The 20,748-nt window shown below is 35.1% G+C and overlaps 2 protein-coding genes across 2 annotated transcripts; one reads left to right on the forward strand and one right to left on the reverse strand.

The window, feature by feature from the left end:
* The first annotated feature begins 6,690 nt into the window (after window positions 1-6,690).
* On the forward strand, window positions 6,691-9,041 carry LOC145040468 (UMP-CMP kinase 3-like). Its single transcript, XM_078988393.1, has 8 exons — window positions 6,691-6,841; window positions 7,388-7,422; window positions 7,713-7,767; window positions 7,857-7,974; window positions 8,076-8,232; window positions 8,328-8,408; window positions 8,558-8,665; window positions 8,751-9,041. The coding sequence occupies exons 2-8, from the start codon at window positions 7,393-7,395 to the stop codon at window positions 8,817-8,819; spliced, it is 618 nt and encodes a 205-aa protein (XP_078844519.1). The 5' UTR covers window positions 6,691-6,841; window positions 7,388-7,392; the 3' UTR covers window positions 8,820-9,041.
* A 613-nt stretch (window positions 9,042-9,654) lies between these two features.
* LOC145040477 (Ribosomal L18p/L5e family protein) lies at window positions 9,655-11,260 on the reverse strand. Its single transcript, XM_078988396.1, has 2 exons — window positions 11,018-11,260; window positions 9,655-10,245 (listed from the first exon to the last, which is right to left on the reverse strand). Exons 1-2 carry the CDS (start codon window positions 11,180-11,182, stop codon window positions 9,850-9,852), a joined length of 561 nt encoding a protein of 186 aa, XP_078844522.1. The 5' UTR covers window positions 11,183-11,260; the 3' UTR covers window positions 9,655-9,849.
* Between the last annotated feature and the right edge of the window lie 9,488 nt (window positions 11,261-20,748).

The raw sequence follows: 20,748 nt of genomic DNA on the forward strand, positions 1-20,748 counted from the left end.
TGATACATTTTAGAGTTAAGATGTTGACAAGGAATTTTAGAATAATACTTAACTGTTTGAAATAGTCAATTCTATGCTATTAATACATTTAATACATAGAAGTCCTTTTATTAGATTAAACTTTAAATTTCAATATCTTTTTATGTAAGTTAACATATTTCAGAAGCTGCGGGCTAATGTTTCCGAAAACATTTGTATAATCATAAAAGTTACAACTTCTACCCTCTTTTTGTTAAATTTGCTAAATGCCCCTTATCTCTAATATCTTTTTGTTAAATTTAGAGTAAATTACACGAATGGTCCCTATGGTTTAGGGTAATTTACGTGTTTGATCACTAACTTATTTTTTTAACTCGAAAGGTCCTTACTATTTATTTTTGTTATGTGCTCGGTCCGTGTCTTACCTAAAAAAACTAATTTGCCATTGATTTTTTTTTAAATTTATTTAAATAAACACACCTCCAACCCCACACCCTCGCCTTACCTTACCTACCCCACAATTTTTTATTATTTAAATAATAGTATTTTTAGGTAAATTAGGGATCAAACGTATAACAAAAATAAATAGTAGAGACCACGCGCGTAACAAAAACAAACAGTAGAGACATTCCGAGTTAAAAATATAAGTAGGGACCAAACATGTAAATTACCTAAACCATAGGGACCATTCATGTAATTTACTCTAAATTTTTTAATTGAACATTTCAAAATAATAATACAATGTATTCTCGAGGGTAAATAAAAGGGTTTTTTCCAAAATAGACCTTATATTTACACTTTTTTTCTATTTAAACCAAATGTTTTACTTTTTTCCTAAAAAACCACATTTTTGGAGGATCTTTGTTATTTAGAAGAGATAACCGGTTGAGTAAGTCAATAGCCGGTATCAAGTACGTATGTATCTCATCCCCTCCATTATACGTCGCTTCTCTTCTTCTACACTTGTCGCTAGGTTTCGTTGTTGCGATTCTAGATACACAAGTCCATATGCAAAACTAGGGCTTTTTCTGAAATTGCTCAAGAAGAAAGCCATGGCATCCAACAACGATGCCAAGAAGAAAACTAAGAAAAACAAAAAAAAATACGCTGATTATGAAGATCCCGAAGATGAAATTCTCGTATCAGACATGCCCATGGACTATGAGAGGGAAAAGGTAATAATTGTTTCATTCCAATCTGTTAAAGATCCTTTTCTTACCAAACTTTTTGAAGATGAATATGAGTTTTTTGGTGAAAAAGATGAATATGTAGATGATTTAGTTCATCTAGAAGATGACGAGAATGACATTTGTGGTTCCAATTCTATCCATGATCCCACCATAGAGTGGAATCTCATGGAACCAAAGGTTGGAGAGAAATATCAAAAAATTTCTCAATTGAAAAATTGTCTTATTAACTATGATGTGGCCCATGGGTATCCCCTAAGGTTTGAGAAACTTGAAAGTACTAGGTTAGTAGCTAGATGTGGTAGAGATACAGACAAAAACAAAATGTGATTTTCGTTTGTATGCATCATGGATGAACACAGAAAGAACAGTCCAAGTAAAGTCAATGAAAAAGAAGCACTCGTGTTCAAGAAAGTTTACTTTTGGACACCTTGTATCCCCTCAATGGATTGCTTCTCATCTTGTGAAGGAGATTGTTTTCAACCCATCTATTAAACTTAAAGAACTGAGGGAACTCGTTAGGAAAAAATTCAAGATCACCCTATCTCTCAGTAAACGTAACAGGGCTAAACATAAGGCAATGGTGATGATTGAAGGGAAGGCTAGTGATCATTATGCTAGAATTTGGAACTATGTTGCAGAAATACAAAGATCCAACCCTGGTAGTACTGTGCAAGTGGGTGTAAACCTTAATCATGATGGAAAACATTACTTCCATTGACTCTATGTATGCTTTCATGCATTGAAAACATGATGGATTGCTGGATGTAGGAGAGTGATAGGATTAGATGGGTGCTTTTTGAAAGGGCAAGTAAAGGGTCAACTCCTAACAGCTATAGGAAGGGATGCCAATAACCAAGTATATCCTATATGTTGGGCTGTGGTAGACATTGAGAACAAGCAAAACTGGAAATGGTTCTTGGAGCTTCTTAGTGAGGATGTTGGAGTACGAGAAGGTGGAGGTCTTATAGTTATATCAGACCAGCATAAGGTATATTGTATTCTTGTCCCCTATGTCATAAATTTCAAAATTTTGTTGTCCATTTTTTCATAAAAAAAAGTGTCAAATAACATTGTTATTCTTTTAGGGGCTACTTGAAGCAGTAAAGGAGGTCTTGCCAAATGCGGAGCATAGATAATGTGTTTGCCATATATACGCAAACTTTAAGAAGTCATATAAAGGAGAAGAGTACAAAGATCTGTTTTGGGTTGCTGCTGGTTGCAGTGTCGAACCTGAATTCAAATCTGTGATGGAGAGATTGAAGGCTATAGATGTGGGTGCATATGAATACTTAATGTCCCATAACCCGAGCTCATGGAGTCGTGCTTACTTTTGTCAAGGTAAGTATTTCATTTTCCTTTTTACTTAAATTTTTTCTATATACTTTAAAATAGCACTTAACATTTGGTGTTTGCACTTAACATTTGTGGTTGGATGTTTTTGCCCTTGTTGATGTGCTAGATTGTGCTAGATTGAACAAAGGAATGAGCAATTCCAATGCAACCAAAGTGGATGAATTTGTAAATCAAAGTGGATAAGGTTGTTGTGATTTATGTAAAGCTGAAAACAAAAATCTGAAAATCTGAAATCTGAAAAACAGAAATCTGAAAATATAAATCTGAAAACAGCAATCTGAAAATCTAAAATCTGAAATCTGAAAACAACAATTTGAAAATCTGAAATCTAAAAACAACAATCTAAAAATCTGAAATCTGAAAATATAAATCTGAAATCAGCAATCTGAAAATTTGAAATCTGAAATCTGAAAATATAAATCTAAAAACAGCAATTTGAAAATCTGAAATCTAAAAAACATAAATCTGAAAAACAAGTATGTTTATTTTTTTAATAGATAGAGCATGTGAATACCATTATAACATATTCGAGTTTGAGTTTCATAGCTTTCAACAAATAAAAAATTGTCCGTAATTAAGAGTCTAATAACTTTTAAAGATCAAAACTAGCTCAACATGTTTGATAATGTTCACAATCGAAAAAATTCTTAACTATTATAATTTATAGAAAAGAAATTGTGCAGTTCTTAAATAAACAATCATTTGTTATCGACAATCATTTTTATACAGAAGGATAAAATGGTCATTTACTCATAAATCTGAAAAACAAGTATGTTTATTTTTTTAACAGATAGAACATGTGAGGCTTTTGAGAACGGTGTTAGTGAAAGCTTCAATGCGATGATTGTTGATGCTAGAAAAAGGCCATTGTTAACAATGTTGGAGATGATACGTTTAAGTGTCATGGAGAGAGTTTCTTTGATGTATAACCTACAAAAAATGTGGGAGGCTCCTATTTGCCCTGCAATCATTACGAAATTGGAAACATTTGGTGAACACTACAGGTTAGTACATTGCTTGTATTTGGAAACATGTGTTGGTCTATTACACCTTCTAATAAGTACATTTAATGTATTTGTAGATCATGGTCTGTCATACCAAGTGGCGGAGGGATATTTGAGGCAAGGTCAACCTATGAGTCCTACTGTGTAGATTTGCAGTCCTGGTACTGCTCATGTAGACTATGGGAATTATCAGGAATTCCTTGTGTTCATGCAATAGCTGCAATGTTTTACAATCAACAAAATCCAGAAGATTTCATCAGTCCTTGGTTTTCAAGTGAAAAATTCAAGGAGACTTATTCTACTTTTTTACAACCTATGAATGGTAGCAACCTATGGCCAAAGACTCCTTATGAAAAATCTTTGCCACCTATGTCTAGGCGGATGCCTGGGAGGCCTACTGTGAACAGGAAGAAGCATGCCAGTGAGAAAGGAGACTGCAGATCTAGGAAAAGAACTGTTAAGTGGAACAATTGTCAAGAGTTTGGTCATAATAAAAAGTCATGTAAGAATCCTACAAAGGAGCCTGAGCCCAAACCAAAAAAGAAGATAAGAAGGCTAAGTGTGGAGAAGATTAAAGGTACTTCAAAAAGACCAAGAAAAAAAAAACTAAAGTTCCAAGTGCATATTCACAAGCAATTGCTGATTTGCGGGTGTCTGGATACATTTCCCAAGAAATTGAGGAACTAATGGGTACAATGGATGATTTTACCCAAGAAACTATTACCCAAGAAACCGTGCAACTACCAACAATGGATGATTTCATTTTTGTCCCTGAAACCGTAGCGGGAACAATAATGGATGATGTCACACTTGAAGTAGAAGGCATTGAAGAAACACTAATGGGTGATGTAACTTTTGTACCTGAAACTATTGCGCCTGGTTCGACCCGACATAACCAATGACATTGGACTAGTAGAATAGAGGTGATTGTATTTTTGTACAGGGGGTGGGGGTATTTTTGTGTAGTACTATTAATATGGCCATTTTGGTCTTTTTGTTGCAACTTATTATTTGGACTTTTTGTAAGTGTTAATGATGGCCAAGTTCACACCCACATGATATTTAGAAACTCTAATCCACTTTGGATTAACATTCCCCTTTGTAAACTATTAATGAAATGTTGTGTACTTTGTTTATTTTCTAAATTCGTTGTTGTCTTTTTCTTATTACGACATTCTACTTTCAAATATCTATCAAATGTTGTGTACTTTGTTTATGTTCTAAATTCCTTTATGTTCTAAATTCCTTTTTGTCTTTTTTGTCTTTTTTGTCTTTTTCTTATTACGACATTCTACTTTCAACCAATTTTTAACTTAACAGCTCCCATATTAACAGTTTTTTATTTTATTTTTCTATTTATGTTACAATAAACGTTAAAATATATATTAGTATTTATTACTCTTTTAGATAATATGTAATATGTAATTATATATATAATAAATTACCAAAACTGCAAAATTTAAGAATGAAAGAATGTAAACTTTAAAAGGGTAAAATTGAAAACTGAAAATAGCATATATAGAAAAGTACTTATATACTCATACAAAACATAACCAACTATCTTGCCATATAAAACATAACCAACTATCTTGCCATACAAAACATAACCCTAACATACCTTAGTTCATCAAAAGTAACAAAACCTTAAGATACAAAACATAACCCTAACACACCTTAATTCATCAAAAGTAACACAACCTTAAGATGACCAATGTCAAGACAACTACCAAGAATACTACAATCCTAACATATTTTACTCTTCGTTCTTCACATTCCAAACATGTTTTTTCTTCAACTTTAACTTTAATTCTTTGATCTCATCTTCCATACCCTTCATATCATGGTGCATATTGAAGAGTAGATCCTTGTACCTTTGGATTGTAAGTTCATCATCAATCCACGTGAAATATTTGCAATTCATACTTTCATCCTGCAAAGAATATAATTTTATTTGAGTGACAAGTTTATAATTTTATTTCAGTACAATGCAAAGAATGATCAATTATATCATTACATGGTATAAGTTCAGGTTTATATTTCGACATCCACAAAAAAAATTTACAAACATTTTACCTTGTAATTTGGACATGCATAAAATCTTCTACCAGGATTCTTTTGCAGTCCATGATGTAAACATAGGAGCTTCTTCATTACACTTGCACAAGTCAACTCCACCGCTCCTTACTATCCTTCTACTTCTGATGCTCTTGATGCTCGAAGAAGATGACATTTTTGAGGACTAACAAGTTGGTGAATCAAGCAAAGAATGATCAATTCAGTTTTATAAACCTGAATTAACATCAATAAACATCAATTTAGTTTCATATAACAAAGTTTTCATACAAAAAAACATACTTTTTATTAGATTTGTGCATACTAAAAAAACAGAATTTGATAAAGTGATATAAGTTTGGTTTTCTTTTCTTCTGTCGTTGTTTTCTATTAGATTTCTTAAGGGTAGTTTGGTAAAATGAATCAACATGTTCTCCTGAATCAACATCAATTAACACACAACTCCAAAAGATCGAATCAGGAGCTAAGAAGACAAACAAAATCGAAAAACATATTATCCTGAGATGCACAAATCACAAACTCAGAAGTTTTTGTACTAAGAGGGGAATTCGAAAATTGAACCTGAGGATTGAGAATAAGGAATGTTGAACGTAGATAGTTGTGGAGTTGGTGAGTGGAGCAAAAGGCTATCGACCAGAACAATGCGTGAGATCGAGAAAATAATTTACTTAAGTGATTCTTGGATGCCATAGCCTTCTTGTGCGATTTCTGGAACTGAGAATTGGATGCCATGTCTTTCTTGGTTTGCGATTTCATAAAAAGCCCTAGATTTGCATATCGATTTGTGTATCTTGAAGCGTAGATTTCTGGAACTAAGAATTGGATGCCATAGCCTTCTTGTTGTGTGATTTCAGAAAAAGCCCTAGATTTGCATATCGATTTCTGTATCTTGAAGCGCAGTGAACGAAACCTAGAGACATATGATACTGGCTATTTACTAGTCAACCGGTTATCCTTTCTTAATAACAAGGATCATCAAAACATGTGGTCTTTTTAGGAAAAAAATAAAACATTTGGTTTAAATAGATAAAAAAAGTATAAATATAAGGTCTATTTTGGAAAAAACCCTAAATAAAAAGGTGACAAAGATCCAAGATTCCGGACTCTGAGCTTTTTCAAGAAAAACGCGGTCTAAGGACCATATAAAACCCCGAAAATTCAGCAAAAACTGACATCGCCATTCGCAATTTTGTCAGATCTCTCGTCAAATTTCTTCAAGTCGCCAACGTTTTCTTCACATCGGTAAGATTCAAACAACGTTAATCTCGCTGATCTGCTCAAAAACGATTCATTCGATTCCATTCCATTACAAATCGTAGCTTCCTGTGGGTTTAATTGATTCCATTTGTTAGATCTTAAATCTTAAACCCCTGATTTCCGCTTTCCATTTTTGGGCGGGATCTGTTGATGTTAATTAAGTAGGTCAATTGGATGTACACAATGTGCAATTTCTCTGTACTACCGACTGGTTTTATCTATGATCACCATAATTCGCATGTTCTTTTGATCAAATTTGAAGTGTCATGAAATGATCTACAAATTGAACAAATGCTTTCGACTAAATCAGTATATGAAGACGAATTTCCTCCATTATAATCGTGAAACTTGGACACATTGTTAGTTGTCACCCAAATCTCACAATTCTCCATTTGACCCATTAGATCTTGCTCGTATCTTGAATTGGCTAGTGTTCTAATTTGGGGGTGCCTTTGTTTTTCAAGATCTGTAAAAAGACATGGTGAATTATCTGTTTTCTAGTCTTAATTTTGATATTTTGGATTGATGCAGAACTCATGGGGACAGTTGTTGATTCTTCAAACAAGGTGAATTTTCTATTACAGCTTTCATTTATCTTACTAAAGCATTTTTCTATTTATATAATTAGATGGATTTTTTTGAAAGCAAAGAGTTGTAATAAGAAGAAAAGTACGTTGCTAATTTACAGATTTAGCCCTATATCTTTAGTGATTGAGTGATCTCATAGATCTAGTTCCTTTTCTTTCATATATTGTCATCATCATCATCATCATCATCATCTTGTTGATTTCTTGAATCTTAAATGTATTATTAATTATTACATATAGATGACATTAATAGGCCTAATTTATTGCAGGAAGGAAGCAAAAGTGTACTTAGTGAAAAGAAGCCAAAGGTTGTGTTTGTTTTAGGTGAGGACTTAAATAATCATGTTTTAGAATGAAAAAAAGAAACATGATCTAAATGACTAAAATACCCTTGGTGATCTTACAATATGTAGGAGGTCCAGGCAGTGGTAAGGGCACACAATGTGCAAATATTGTAGAGCACTTCGGGTACACACATTTAAGTGCTGGAGATCTTCTTCGGGCAGAAATAAAATCGGGTTCCAAAAATGGGTATTTATTTAATTTTATTGTATTTTTATATTACTACTTAATACATAAAGTCAAGAAAATCAGTTGACTTTGTACAATTTTTGTTTTTTGTTGGTTTTTAGGACAATGATCCAAAACATGATATCAGAAGGAATAATTGTTCCTTCAGAAGTAACAATTAAACTTCTTGAAAAAGCAATTATGGAAAATGAGAATGACAAGTTTTTAATCGATGGGTTTCCTCGTAATGAGGAAAATCGTGCAGCTTTTGAATCAGTTGTGAGTTTCTTTTTTTTCTTTTTTCTTTCTTTCTAATTTATTTTTTTATTAAAATTTTGAGATTAATTTGTTAATCTTTTATGGTTTTATTCTAGACTGGAATTATACCCGAATTTGTTCTTTTCTTTGATTGTTCTGAGGAAGAAATGGAGAAACGCCTCTTGGGTCGTAACCAGGTTCGGTTATATAATTTAAAATAAAAATAAAATAAAAAATATAATAAAATTTCTGTAGTGATTAAATTATATTTTATAAAATAAGTGTAATGCTTTATGATTGAGTTTACCTAATAAGTAAAAACTATTGCTGTTTTGGGGGTTTTTAGGGGAGAGTAGATGATAACATTGAGACAATAAGGAAACGATTTAAGGTTTTTGTTGATTCTAGTCTTGCGGTTATCGAGTATTACAACTCTAAGGGGAAGGTCAAAAAGGTAAATTCACAAGTCTTTTCTTGTTATAGTATTATTTATTATATGGAAATTGATTAATAATGTTTATGTTAATGATTTTTTTTAGATTGATGCCGGTAAGCCCGTTGGAGAAGTCTTTGAAGCCGTCAAAGCTGCTTTTGCCCCTGCCAAATAACGTGTTACGTACAATCTGTGTGTCAGGCTCAGTCCTGAACTGTTAGTTCAGGACTGCGCCTGATACATACTTGTAATTTGGTTGATGAGCAATTTACTCAAGAATCATGAAGGGTTACTCCAATTCTATCAAAGTTGTTATATGTATTACAATTAGTTTTGATTTTTATTAAAAGGATTACGTTATGATTTGTGACAATAATATTTTTATTATTATCGATTCTTTTAATACCCAAAGCTAAATTTCTAGATATTTTTAAAACTAAATATCGAAAATTTCAACATAGAATGATAGCTCTAGTTATACAATAAAAAGATGGTTCACAACCAACATGGGAAAATATAAGTTGCAATATGAGACTGATTCTCACCTTCTTACTGTTAAGTCAAATCAAATGAACTGTATAGTCATGATATTAAGGACATCTTCAACCCTACACTAAAAATGTTATTTTTACATTTTAAATTATATTATAATGCTCAAACCCTACACTATATCTAATATTATATATAGTGTTGGATTTTAGTATAACACGTTGAATAAAGAATAATATACCTAGAATATTTTCTTAGTGTTAAATATAATGTAATAGGTTGGAAGACTTTACTGTTTACATTATATTTTATACTATAATTATAGGTAAAGTGAAAAAAATAATGTTAAGAGTTGGAGATGGGCTAACATTCTTATTATTAATTATTTTAATACTCAAAACTATAATTTTACTATTAATTCAAAGGGAATTGTATGATCATGATACCAACATTCTTATTATGAATTATTCTAATACTCAAAAACTATAATTTTAGATACTTTTAGAACACTAAATCAAGAGTTGAACATACAATGATTGCTCTAGTTACACAACCTTTTAATTATCATAAAAAGAGAACACCACAAACCGGGCCCACAACTAACATGGGAAAAGGTAGATTACAATGTCCCAAATGCACTAAATGAGTAAAGACAAATTCTCACATTCTTACTGCTAAGACAAACATTCAGGGACAAATATGTAAATACTAAAAGTTCAAACGAAGATAATACCATTCTCCTTGATGGTATCAAGAACAATGGCAAGTCTCCCTTCGATTCTTTCATTCTTTTTGGCTTCAAAAGTAATGGCAAAAACATCGGCTTCTTTTGATCGATCGGCTATTAACCTACCTATGACCCTACAAGCTTCGTTGTCTATAAGCGAAGGCAATGTGTTCCTTAAATCTTTTGAATTTGTAGTAGCAACGGATATCACTTTGCTTGTTCCTCTATGCATTACTTTTGCATGAACAAATCTTTTTGAAAAGAAAACGTTTAGTTGAAATGGTCTCATGTACATATCCGTTCTTTGTTTCCATGATTTTTTGTTTGGTTTTTTGTCAAGTTCGCTTCTTGATCTTCGTGTCCAAGCCGCTTCGACAACAAATCCCTAGAAAATGTAAGTTAGATTGAGAAAAAAAAAAATATATCTTTTTGGTCTTCAAAATTATTATTAGTTTGTTACAAAATTGGGATTCAAACTTCATGTGAAAACATGATTCAAAATTGGTGTTTGGTTGCAAAATGGTTCGAAATGAATTGAAATTTAGAGGAATTGGATTATGTTGACGTTTGTTTGGTTGATAGGAAATGGAATAGAATTATGTACTCATTTGAACCCTAATGTGGGATTGGAATGGAATTGAATTCCAATTCCAACCAAATACTATGAAATCCAACAAACCAAACTCCCCTTTTACTGTTTTTAGTAATTTCCAAACATAAAATCCGTACTCCAAAATCTGAATTTGATCATTTTGACTTTCATGGTCAAACTTACTTCTTTGCAACTTCAATTCGAAAAAAAAACCATAAAGCTTTTTAGGAAGATTGAAAACCACATCTAAGTCTTTGTTATAATAACTCTAAAAAACAAAAATAATTTGACATTAACATGTAATAATATCATATCAATTTGCTTTTTGAAGGTATTTCGGTTGACTCCAAAAGTCAAAGCGCAAGAGCTCGATGAGAGATTAGGTTTACTCTATTCACGTATCTGTTCCAAGCATTATCAATTACATAAAAATCTACATAGACAAGATCATGTACATACGAACAATTTCAGTCATATTCCCTCATAATACACTCACACAAAACTGTGTTTGAATTTCAAATAGATATCCAGATTAATTCAGACGAGTCTCAAGAGTTGAGCGTACCTTGTTCTTGAGGTTGCGATTTGATGATACTGAACTGAGGGATAGATTAAACTGCGGAAACGAAGAACTCCATGATAGGGAAATTGGTTTTGGAGATCGATTTCTTAAAAAATCTGATTGGAGTGTGAAAGCTGAAGCTGACGATGAAACACATGAAGCCGCCATTAGAGGGTGAAGATTGAGAAGGCAAGTCGGATAACAGATTTTGGATATGAAATATTTGTAAATATAACCCCTAACTTTAAGATGGCTTGTATATCTATCATCAATCTTTTGCTACACCATATATCCATCCTATATTAATATTGGCCTACTGGGTTGATTGAAAAAGACTATATTTTTACATTTTTTTAAATCAAAACTTTTTTTCTCTACCAAATTAAACCAAACATCTTTTCTTTTTGTTACTTGGTCGGGGTCCTGGTTTCAAGGTTATCAACCGGTAACAGTTTGTTGACACGGTGTCATTAAATGAAAACGATATGTGCAAAATTTTGGGAAAATGACTTTCGAAGGTAACTAATTGTTGCGTTTGTTTTCATTTGGTCCTATTTTTTGTAATCAATATACTATCGAACTTGTTGTTTGTGTTCACCATAACCCTTTTGATCGGCTTTTGACCTGTGATAGCCGGTCGTGAACACAAACAACAAGTTCGATGATATATTGAGTACAAAAAAATAAAGGAAAGAGAGCAAATGAGAACAAACTCAACAATTGGTTAGCCTTATGAGTCATTTCCCTTTACTCATTTATAGTAAATCATACGTCATCTCCTACTGATATTAATAACTTTATGAGATTCATTCTTGCTTCTCCTTAAAACATAACCCACGAAAGAACATTATTCATACATATACAACTTTGTAATGCACTTGGATATTTATTAGGGGAATCTGACTAAGCAGATGCATGTCATGACTACATTCACATTTCTAATCAAATGATTTATCGTATCATGGATTCTAGACAAGTCTACAAACGAGTAGAATCACAAGTGCTGTGATTTTTAAGTTTACTTAGCTTTAAGATCGAATTCATGGGATAAGATACAACATCAATATGTACATTATCATGCATCTTTTTCAAACACATCACCATAATATACCTTGAGGTAAACGTTTATGCTAACAAATATACCTCTCATACACAATCATATCCTTTTGCAGAGAGGTGTTGAGAGCTAACCACAGTAAGCATTGCATAGACCATGTTTTAATGAAGTTACCCCTCCAAAATGCTCTTCATATATGTTATGGCCAAGGAAGGTTGTAGTCTTTGATAATTTTGCAACTTTAATTTCATTTAACTTTTCAGGGAAAATGAATTAGGGTTATTGGGGAAGTAACATTTGGTAAAGTAGATAACATCAGGAAGTAGGGATGAGCATTTGAACCGGGGAACCGACCGGAACCGGAACCTGATGGAACCGGTCGAGCCGAGACCGGGATGATATTCTTGTGAATTTTTGGAACCGAAACCGGTAGAACTAGAAAAAAACTATAACAGTATGTTGCTATTTCTCGATGATCGGTTCCAACATTGAAGACACACCAACAACCAGTAGGAACTGGGAATCGGTAGAACTGGCGGTCTGGGTTCGGTTCTTAATTTCGGCCGACTACGGTTCCCGAGCCAGATTCGATTCGGGCCGGTTCCAGCCAGGTCGGCTCCTTTGCTCATCCATATCAGGAAGGAAGCAAGGTAAGGCATTGAAGATGTGGATTTTGATTATGAAGTGGAGTTTGATGATGAGGTTCTTTGGCCAAATATGCCCATGGATATGAATGGGAAAAGGTTATATACATAACATTTCATTATGATAATGATCATTTTGTTACACTTTTGTGAAGATTAATATGAGTTTTTGGATGATATGGATGAACATATGGGTGAGGATGATGATGAGAACATAGTCCATATTGATGATGATGATGATGAGAATGACGTTGGTAGTGATGTAATTGTCCATGATCCCACCATAAAATAGAATCTCACGAAACCAAAAGTTGGAGAGACATAATAATTTTTAGCAATTGGACCATGCCTTAGTAACTATATTATTGCCAATAGTTACCCCCAAAAGTTTGAGAAGCTTGAATGTACTAGGCTAGTTGCTAGATGTGGTAAAAATATATATGCAAAAATAGTTTTCATCTCGTATGTATGCCTCATGGATGAATAAAAATATATTTGTCTTGATAAAGTCCATCAAGAATAAGCACTTATGTTTTAGAAAATTCAATTTTAGACACCTTGTACCCCTTGAATGGATTTCTTATCATCTTGAGAACAAAGTAATTTTAAATTCATATGTAAAACTCATGGAAATGAAATAATTCATTAGGAAAAAGATTACCATATTTTCTTTGATCTATATCACATATAAGTTAAGATGACTTTCTGCTGAGGCGTCGCAAGGAGAATGCATATGTATCATGCAAAGTGCCTAATTGAGCTTGGTTTTTGAATACTCGCCTTTGGGATGCGTTCGTTTTCTATTGTGGCATCTATTGCTACGCAGGCTCTCGGATACGTTTCTAGCTAGTCGTTGATGACTTCTGCTAATGAGCATCCGGGAAGTCATATTGCATAAGATAGACAAAATTAGGTTAGAAAGCTATATCGGGTAGGGACCCTAGTATTACTCTTCGATGCCTAAGTTAGATGTTAATTTAGGATATAAGGTTAACTACTTGAAGTTTCTTTGCACAAGAGTGGTGTGTTACCTGTTCGATAGGTGTCTAACGCTTTTTATAGGTGGAAGTTAGTCCAATTCGTTGCTTTCATATCTAGGTATTGCTTTTGTCCAATGGTTACAAGGGTAGAGCCCTTTAACAAAACAATGTTGCCTTTTCCATGTTTTCTGGGATAGCACCTAGAGATCCATACGAAAGATTTTCTTTATTGTTTAGTGCTATTCGACATGACTGATTGGGTCGTCTTACTAGCCGACTTTGAGGATATTTAGGCTTTGTTGGTGCTGTTCGGTTTAATCTTTGCTTTGCCGACATGTTTCTGTGTGTGGGCCTATGCCCATACACCATTAAGCCTGCAACCTAATTGTTAAAGGTGGTTGGTAGATAGGTTTTAATAATTAGGCTTAAATGCATATTGAATCGACCAGTCAACGAAACATTTGAAGTATTTGTTACACGCCTTGGTGCTTGTGTGGTCTTTTGTTTTCTTAATGTGGAGGTGGTTTGCTTTTCCTGCTTTATGTTTGTTATAAATTCTTGTCACATCAGATGATCTTTCCCCATTACTTTTTTTAATATCCCTTCCTTTCCTCCATTTGAGTTTCTTCGAACTAGGAAAAGTAATGTCTCTTCGTATAATGCCTTCTCGTGTTTCTACTATTACGCATGAGCGTCTAGATCAATTTTCTTTATTATTTCGAGGTAGGATTATGAGTTCCTCTTTCTTTTTTCTTTGGGAAAATTATTAAAGCCAACGAGATTCGTACTTGTTAGTTGAAATCCAACTTTGTCTCAAATTGTTTTCTTTGAATTACTATGCCAACCGCGCTTGTTGTTCCGACTGTTGTTTTGTTTTAATATTTATTTCGAATTTGTAGTAGTGATGCTTGGTTTTATTTTTTCTCTACAAGACAGAGTTTCATCAAAGTTCATCCCGAGTTGATAAAGAAATCAAAGGACAAATTTATCTAGTTGAACTCGTCTCGTTTCACATATCCTAACAAATTTCATCTTCTTGACACTATTAGTGATCAGAAACCCGATCGGATGTAACACTCGCAGATCTGGGCTAGACAAATAATGTAACATCCTGAAATAATGTATGTATTAATGACCCTTAATTTCATTGATTTTGTCAAACTAGCCCTTAAATGAGAAAAAGGTGGCAGATGAGTACAAGGGGCGTACTCATGTGTACGCTCATCGTACTCATGTGCGTATTATGCACGTGGAGGCCACCCAGTATGTGGGGCGTACCAGAGGGTATGTTGGGTGTACTAGGCTCAAAGTGTAAACCATAATTATGTTGTCTGTCTCTATTTAAGGAACATGATGGTCTCATTTCCAGCCTTCAATTCCCCTCAAACCCTAAATCTGCTTTTCATAGCTTGTGTGAGCAATTGAGGCTTAGTGAGTGATCTTGTGGGATTCTTTTGCGAAGAAGGAGCATTGAAGAAAGAAGAGTTGGTATCCAAGCTTTTGGATATGAGTTTCCCTATGGTTGGTGCATCATTTAGAGGTATCAAGCTCAAAGCTTTATCATTGTTTTGATTAGTTCATGTTTTGGTCCATTTTTAGGGTTTATGTCCCTAAAGCTTGAAGCTTTATGAGTTTGATGAACTCCAGAGCATAACGTATGTCCATTTAGGTGTTTCTAGTTGTTTGGATTCATAAAAAGGAGATCTTGGTCGTCAATATCTCCCCACGCATGATATATGAGAACTTTTGTGAATAAAGGAGGAGAATTTGTGAGTTTTAGAGTTGACCATGCTAAGGCTTAAAGTCACCAACTTTGTGAAGTAATAGACTCTAGTTAGTCCAGATCTGAGATTATAACTATGGTCTTAACGGATTAAGGCCAAGAGAGTGAGAAAAGTGAGTCTGGGACGTACGTCAAGAGTACTCCCAGCTATGTGCAACGTAGCGCTGAGCCACCCCTATCGCATGCATGAGCAGTTGTACACCCAACGTAGAAGACTGTACGCCTAGTGTACATGTTGGGTGTTGACTTCCGTTGACTTTTAGGGTTTGGTCAAATTGTGGACCTTGAAGGACATGGAGGGGTAAAATGGTCTTTTACCCTTCTGATATTAATAGAGAAGCCTAGCCTAAAAATTGTGAAGTAATAGACTCTAGTTAGTCCAGATCTGAGATTATAACTATGGTCTTAACGGGTTAAGGCCAAGAGAGTGAGAAAAGTGAGTCTGGGACGTACGTCAAGAGTACTCCCAGCTATGTGCAACGTAGCGCTGAGCCACCCCTATCGCATGCATGAGCAGCTGTACACCCAACGTAGAAGACTGTACGCCTAGTGTACATGTTGGGTGTTGACTTCCGTTGACTTTTAGGGTTTTGGTCAAATTGTGGACCTTGAAGGACATGGAGGGGTAAAATGGTCTTTTACCCTTCTGATATTAGTAGAGAAGTCTAGCCTAAAAACTTTTAGGGTTTGTTAATATCAAATATTAATTAAATCTATATGCGATATATGTTAGGCGAAGTCTAGACCGACAGTTCAGGTGCGGGATATACTTGCTTTACTTTATGAGGTGAGTCTTCTCACTATACTTACCTGAGTGGTAATTACTGTGCGACCGAAGGGTCTTATTTGTGTTATTGACTGGAGGGTCTTATGTGTTTATAATGAGTTATGTGATATTATGCTTTCTGTCTTGTGAATTATGTTGTTATATTACTCTGTGTTTATATTATGTTATGATTGGAGGGTCCATACCGAGTAGTGAGACCGGAGGGTCATTCTTGAGAAACAGGACCAGAGGGTCTTCACTGAGACATATGACTGGAGGGTCCTCATCAAAACATATCCATGAGAGGCTAATTGTTTGTGTATGTGGTATTTTGGGGAACTCACTAAGCTTCGTGCTTACAGTGTTTGTGTGAAATGTGTTTCAGGTACATCTTAGGATCGCAGGAAGGCGCCGACATGATTGTACACACCAGCTTGATCATTTGTGTTTATGAGGATTCTGGGATATTTAATAAATAATTTTCTGATGTTCTGTGTTTGGGAAAAATCCAATTTAGCTTGATAATTACTAAACTATGTTTGTGTGGAGTTTTTGAAATTTGAAAATTTTGTATAAAATTTTAGAGTGTTAAAATTGGTATCAGAGCCTTGGTTTGAGGGATTCATATGTACCCTTGGGTATGTCTGGACTCAAACTGAGGGTTTGAGGAAATTTTTCAAAAAGAAGTGATTTTTTTAACGAGCAAAGGATTTTAAGAGGGAACAAGACGAAGCAATTTGTACAATTAGCTAGAGCCCGAGTGGTGTTTCCCAAAATACCCTTATTTGCTTATATTATGAGATAAATTACTCTTGAGATATTATAAATGCATGCTAGATGGTATGCTAGGTATTTCAGGGATTTTGAGCTAGAGTTGCCTGATTCATGATGCCTTAGCCTAGGAGTTTGTTCCTTGATCGATACTATTTGCTATTTTCTCTTTGTGTGTTGCTTAGTGTACATGGCATATATCTTTAATAGATAGATTAGAGTGGAAGAGTAATCTAGGAGGGGTACCTAGATGTCTATCTTGAGAAGACTACTGAGAGAGTAGTTAGATATCCATGAGGGATAAAGTACTTGTGAGTTAGGGTCCTAAGAGGAGGACTTGGGACAAATACAGGATTGGTCTGGAAGGTCGGGTCCATACTACCGAAATCACCAGATCCGTACGTGACTCAAGTAAGAATCTTAGGGTGCTAAGGATCATGTATGCGCGTGTAAATGAAACATCCTAAAAATACGGTCCAAAAATTTCATTTTAAAATCGTTTAGAAAAACCATAATTCATCAAACATCACAAATAAAGATAATAATTAATGTATCTCAAATCATCATAAAAAAATATTGTATAAAAATCATGTGTCAAAATATCAGAGTAAATCATCCCAGGCTAAAAGTTGTGGTGTGTACCATGCAGTCAACCCAAGCTCTTCCCCTTGTTAGTGGAAGTACCTGAAATTAGAACTGAGAACTGTAAGCACAAAGCTTAGTGAGTCTCCCCAAACTACCATATACCATACACATAATCACATAACAACATACATTGGGCCTATCCCGCTACATTGGGCCCTACCGGCATCAGGCCCCGCCTGGCATCAAGCCCCACTCGATATACAAATCTGTTTCTACCAGGCCCCGCCTGCCTCTGGGCCCTGCCCATTATGCTCATACAAACAATAACATATAATGATGCTAGGAAATAAAAGTCAAACACAACACTATAACTGCTAGTCTTAAGGCCCCGCCTATCATGGGTTATGCCCATACTCTGCTAACGATGTGATATGGAACCCCATCCATACTCAGCTAGTGATGAGATATGGTACCCCACCCACACTCACCTCCCTACTAGGCACATACATGTATCAAAAAGACAACAAGTATAACTAAAAATACATTCCTTCCTCGGGTACCACCCGACATCAAACCGTAGTTCGGAAACATACATATAAACCTTCCTTGGGCCTCGCCCGACATCGGACCAAAATCCGGAAACATATAAGCTACATTGGTCTATCCCCGACATTGGACCTAATTCTAGCATATGCTAACATACATAAACGGGTCGAAATTGGTGCCTTCGACCCATTCGTATTCGAGAAAACTCACCTCAGAAGCTGATTGTAGAATCCCGCAAATAAACCTCTCGCTTCTAGCTGGCAGATCCACGAACTACTGATCTCTCGACTCCTCGAGCTATCATTACCAACATAATACTTAGTCAATAACTGATAATCCTTCTTAGGGTAAAATGACCATTTTACTCCTGGTCAAAGTCAACATTCTAGTCAAAGTCCATGTTTTGGTCAAAGTTAACATTCTGGGTTGACTCAACTCGCTGAGTTGCTCCATCAACTCGTCGAGTTCCTTAGCTACTCATAGTCGCGATTCAGCGAATCAACTCATCAAGTCCTTTCACAGATTCGTCGAGTCCTACATTAAATTGAATCGGGACAAAACGACTCAACTCTTCGAGTCCCTCTCAAAACTCGTCGAGTTCCCCAGTCTGATTGAGCCATCTTAATAGATTAAGCTCCTGTCCTTCAGATCCCAACTCCTTACTCCATCTACATACTAGAAATGCCCTTTTTAAGGGTAAAGTTTCCAACTTTACCCGCTACTAGTCCTTCTTAATGGGTTTAGCTAAAACCCTAGTTCTTTAGGACATATATCTGATGGGTTTTGAGCATTCTAACACTCCTACGTGTACATGCAACCCTAAATACCTTGGATCTATGTTTTCTCTATTATACATGCAAATAAGATCTTTCCAAGGCTTTAATCCTAACTAGCATATTAAGAAGTTCTTATACTACAAAGTACTAGTTAGATAACATACCTTTTGATGTAGCTTTATGTCTTCAAGCTTTAAGAGCTTAGCCCCAATAGTGTGGAAGCCTCAAGTGGAATCACAAATCACCAAAACACCTTGGAAGACTTTAGAGAATATGAATACTTGGTTCTCTTTAGTGGAATCGGCTAGCCCTTCGTAGTGTACCCACACTCGTGCCCATTTCACCAACCAAGGACATCTTTATATAGTATGGAGACTAGGGTTAAACCCATGACCTTTCATTTCATATGATCCATGGGTTAAAGACTCCATGGACTATCCATGAAAGCTTAGCCCAACCTAAATGAACTTGGCCCATTCCATATATATAAGAGTCCATATTTAATTAGTTCATTTTGATCAATTAATCAATTCTAAATTAAGTCTTGATCAATACTAATTAAATAATATGATTCCTTATTAATATATTAGAACTTATAATATACTAATATAAATCATAAATATACTATTCTTAAAAGACTATCCATATAAATTGTGTCGGTGAAGTGCAACCTAAATGGACCATGCCGAGTCGGGTCAAGTATATACCAAATATAGTTATGGACTTAGACATTAATCCAACACTATCCTGGTCCAAAAGCCATAATACTCCAAGCTAAAGCATACTAACATAGATCTAGGCCTTAAACATCATTTGAACATGTAAAGCTCTCAACTTTCCTTCCATGCATAGCCTTTTGGGCTTATAAGGCCAACATAACACCTTAGAGCTTGCATGGGGGCTCCAACGGCATAAATTTTGCACCTTTATGCCATAACAACCCTTAATGATTCCAGATCTGCAGGGATCCTTGCTTGGGACATCCAAATCCCAAGGGTTAAGTTTCTTGGACCCAAAAACCCAATAAAGTGAAAATAAGATGATCTAAGGAACAACTAGACAAGTTAGAGGCTTGATTACCAGAAAATTAAGAGGATGAGATGTTGCTTCTGGATCTACAATCTTCTCCTAGAATCCTCTAGCTTCTTCTTCTTCTACAAGCTTCAAATAACACAGTTCTCTAAAAAATGGCTCACAAACTCACACAAGGCTCTAGGGTTTCGTACATTAGGGTTTGGTACTTGGAGGCCGAAAATGAGGCCATAAAGTTGGGATTAAGATGCTTAAATAGGGTGCAAAACCCCAAATTTAGGGTTTCAAAAACCCAGACCAACTCATCGAGTTGGTCCTCCCCAACTTGTTGAGTAGGTTTCTTAACCCGCGTCCAAAAACTTATTTCTACTCTTCAAGTTGTCCCCCTTGGACTCGATGAGTAGACCTTCAATTTGCTTATTATCTTTCCTTAATTAGCCTTCTGGTTTCTGAGTGTTACAACTCTCCCCCACTTAAGCTGGACTTCGTCCTCGAAGTCAGCGACAGTCACCTACCTTATAATCATCTCACACGATACACCCGCAATTCTCCTCCTACTTGTCCCGGACCAACTGGTGTTTCCCACTGCCACCTACACTCGCCATCCTGGAAGTACCACTATCATCCTGCACAATCAATGGCCTTCCCAAGGTAGCTGAACCCAACCATCGGAACCTTCCAAACATGACGAAAGATCATTTTTACTTTCATACAGAGGACTACTTCTATCTTTCTGAGATCTTAAATCTATAATGGTCTATCTCCCTGACGGACCCCCTATGCTCCAAAAACTA

This window comes from Lactuca saligna, chromosome 1 (genome assembly GCF_052625555.1).
Source record: "Lactuca saligna cultivar CGN05327 chromosome 1, ASM5262555v1, whole genome shotgun sequence".
Lineage (NCBI taxonomy): Eukaryota > Viridiplantae > Streptophyta > Magnoliopsida > Asterales > Asteraceae > Lactuca > Lactuca saligna.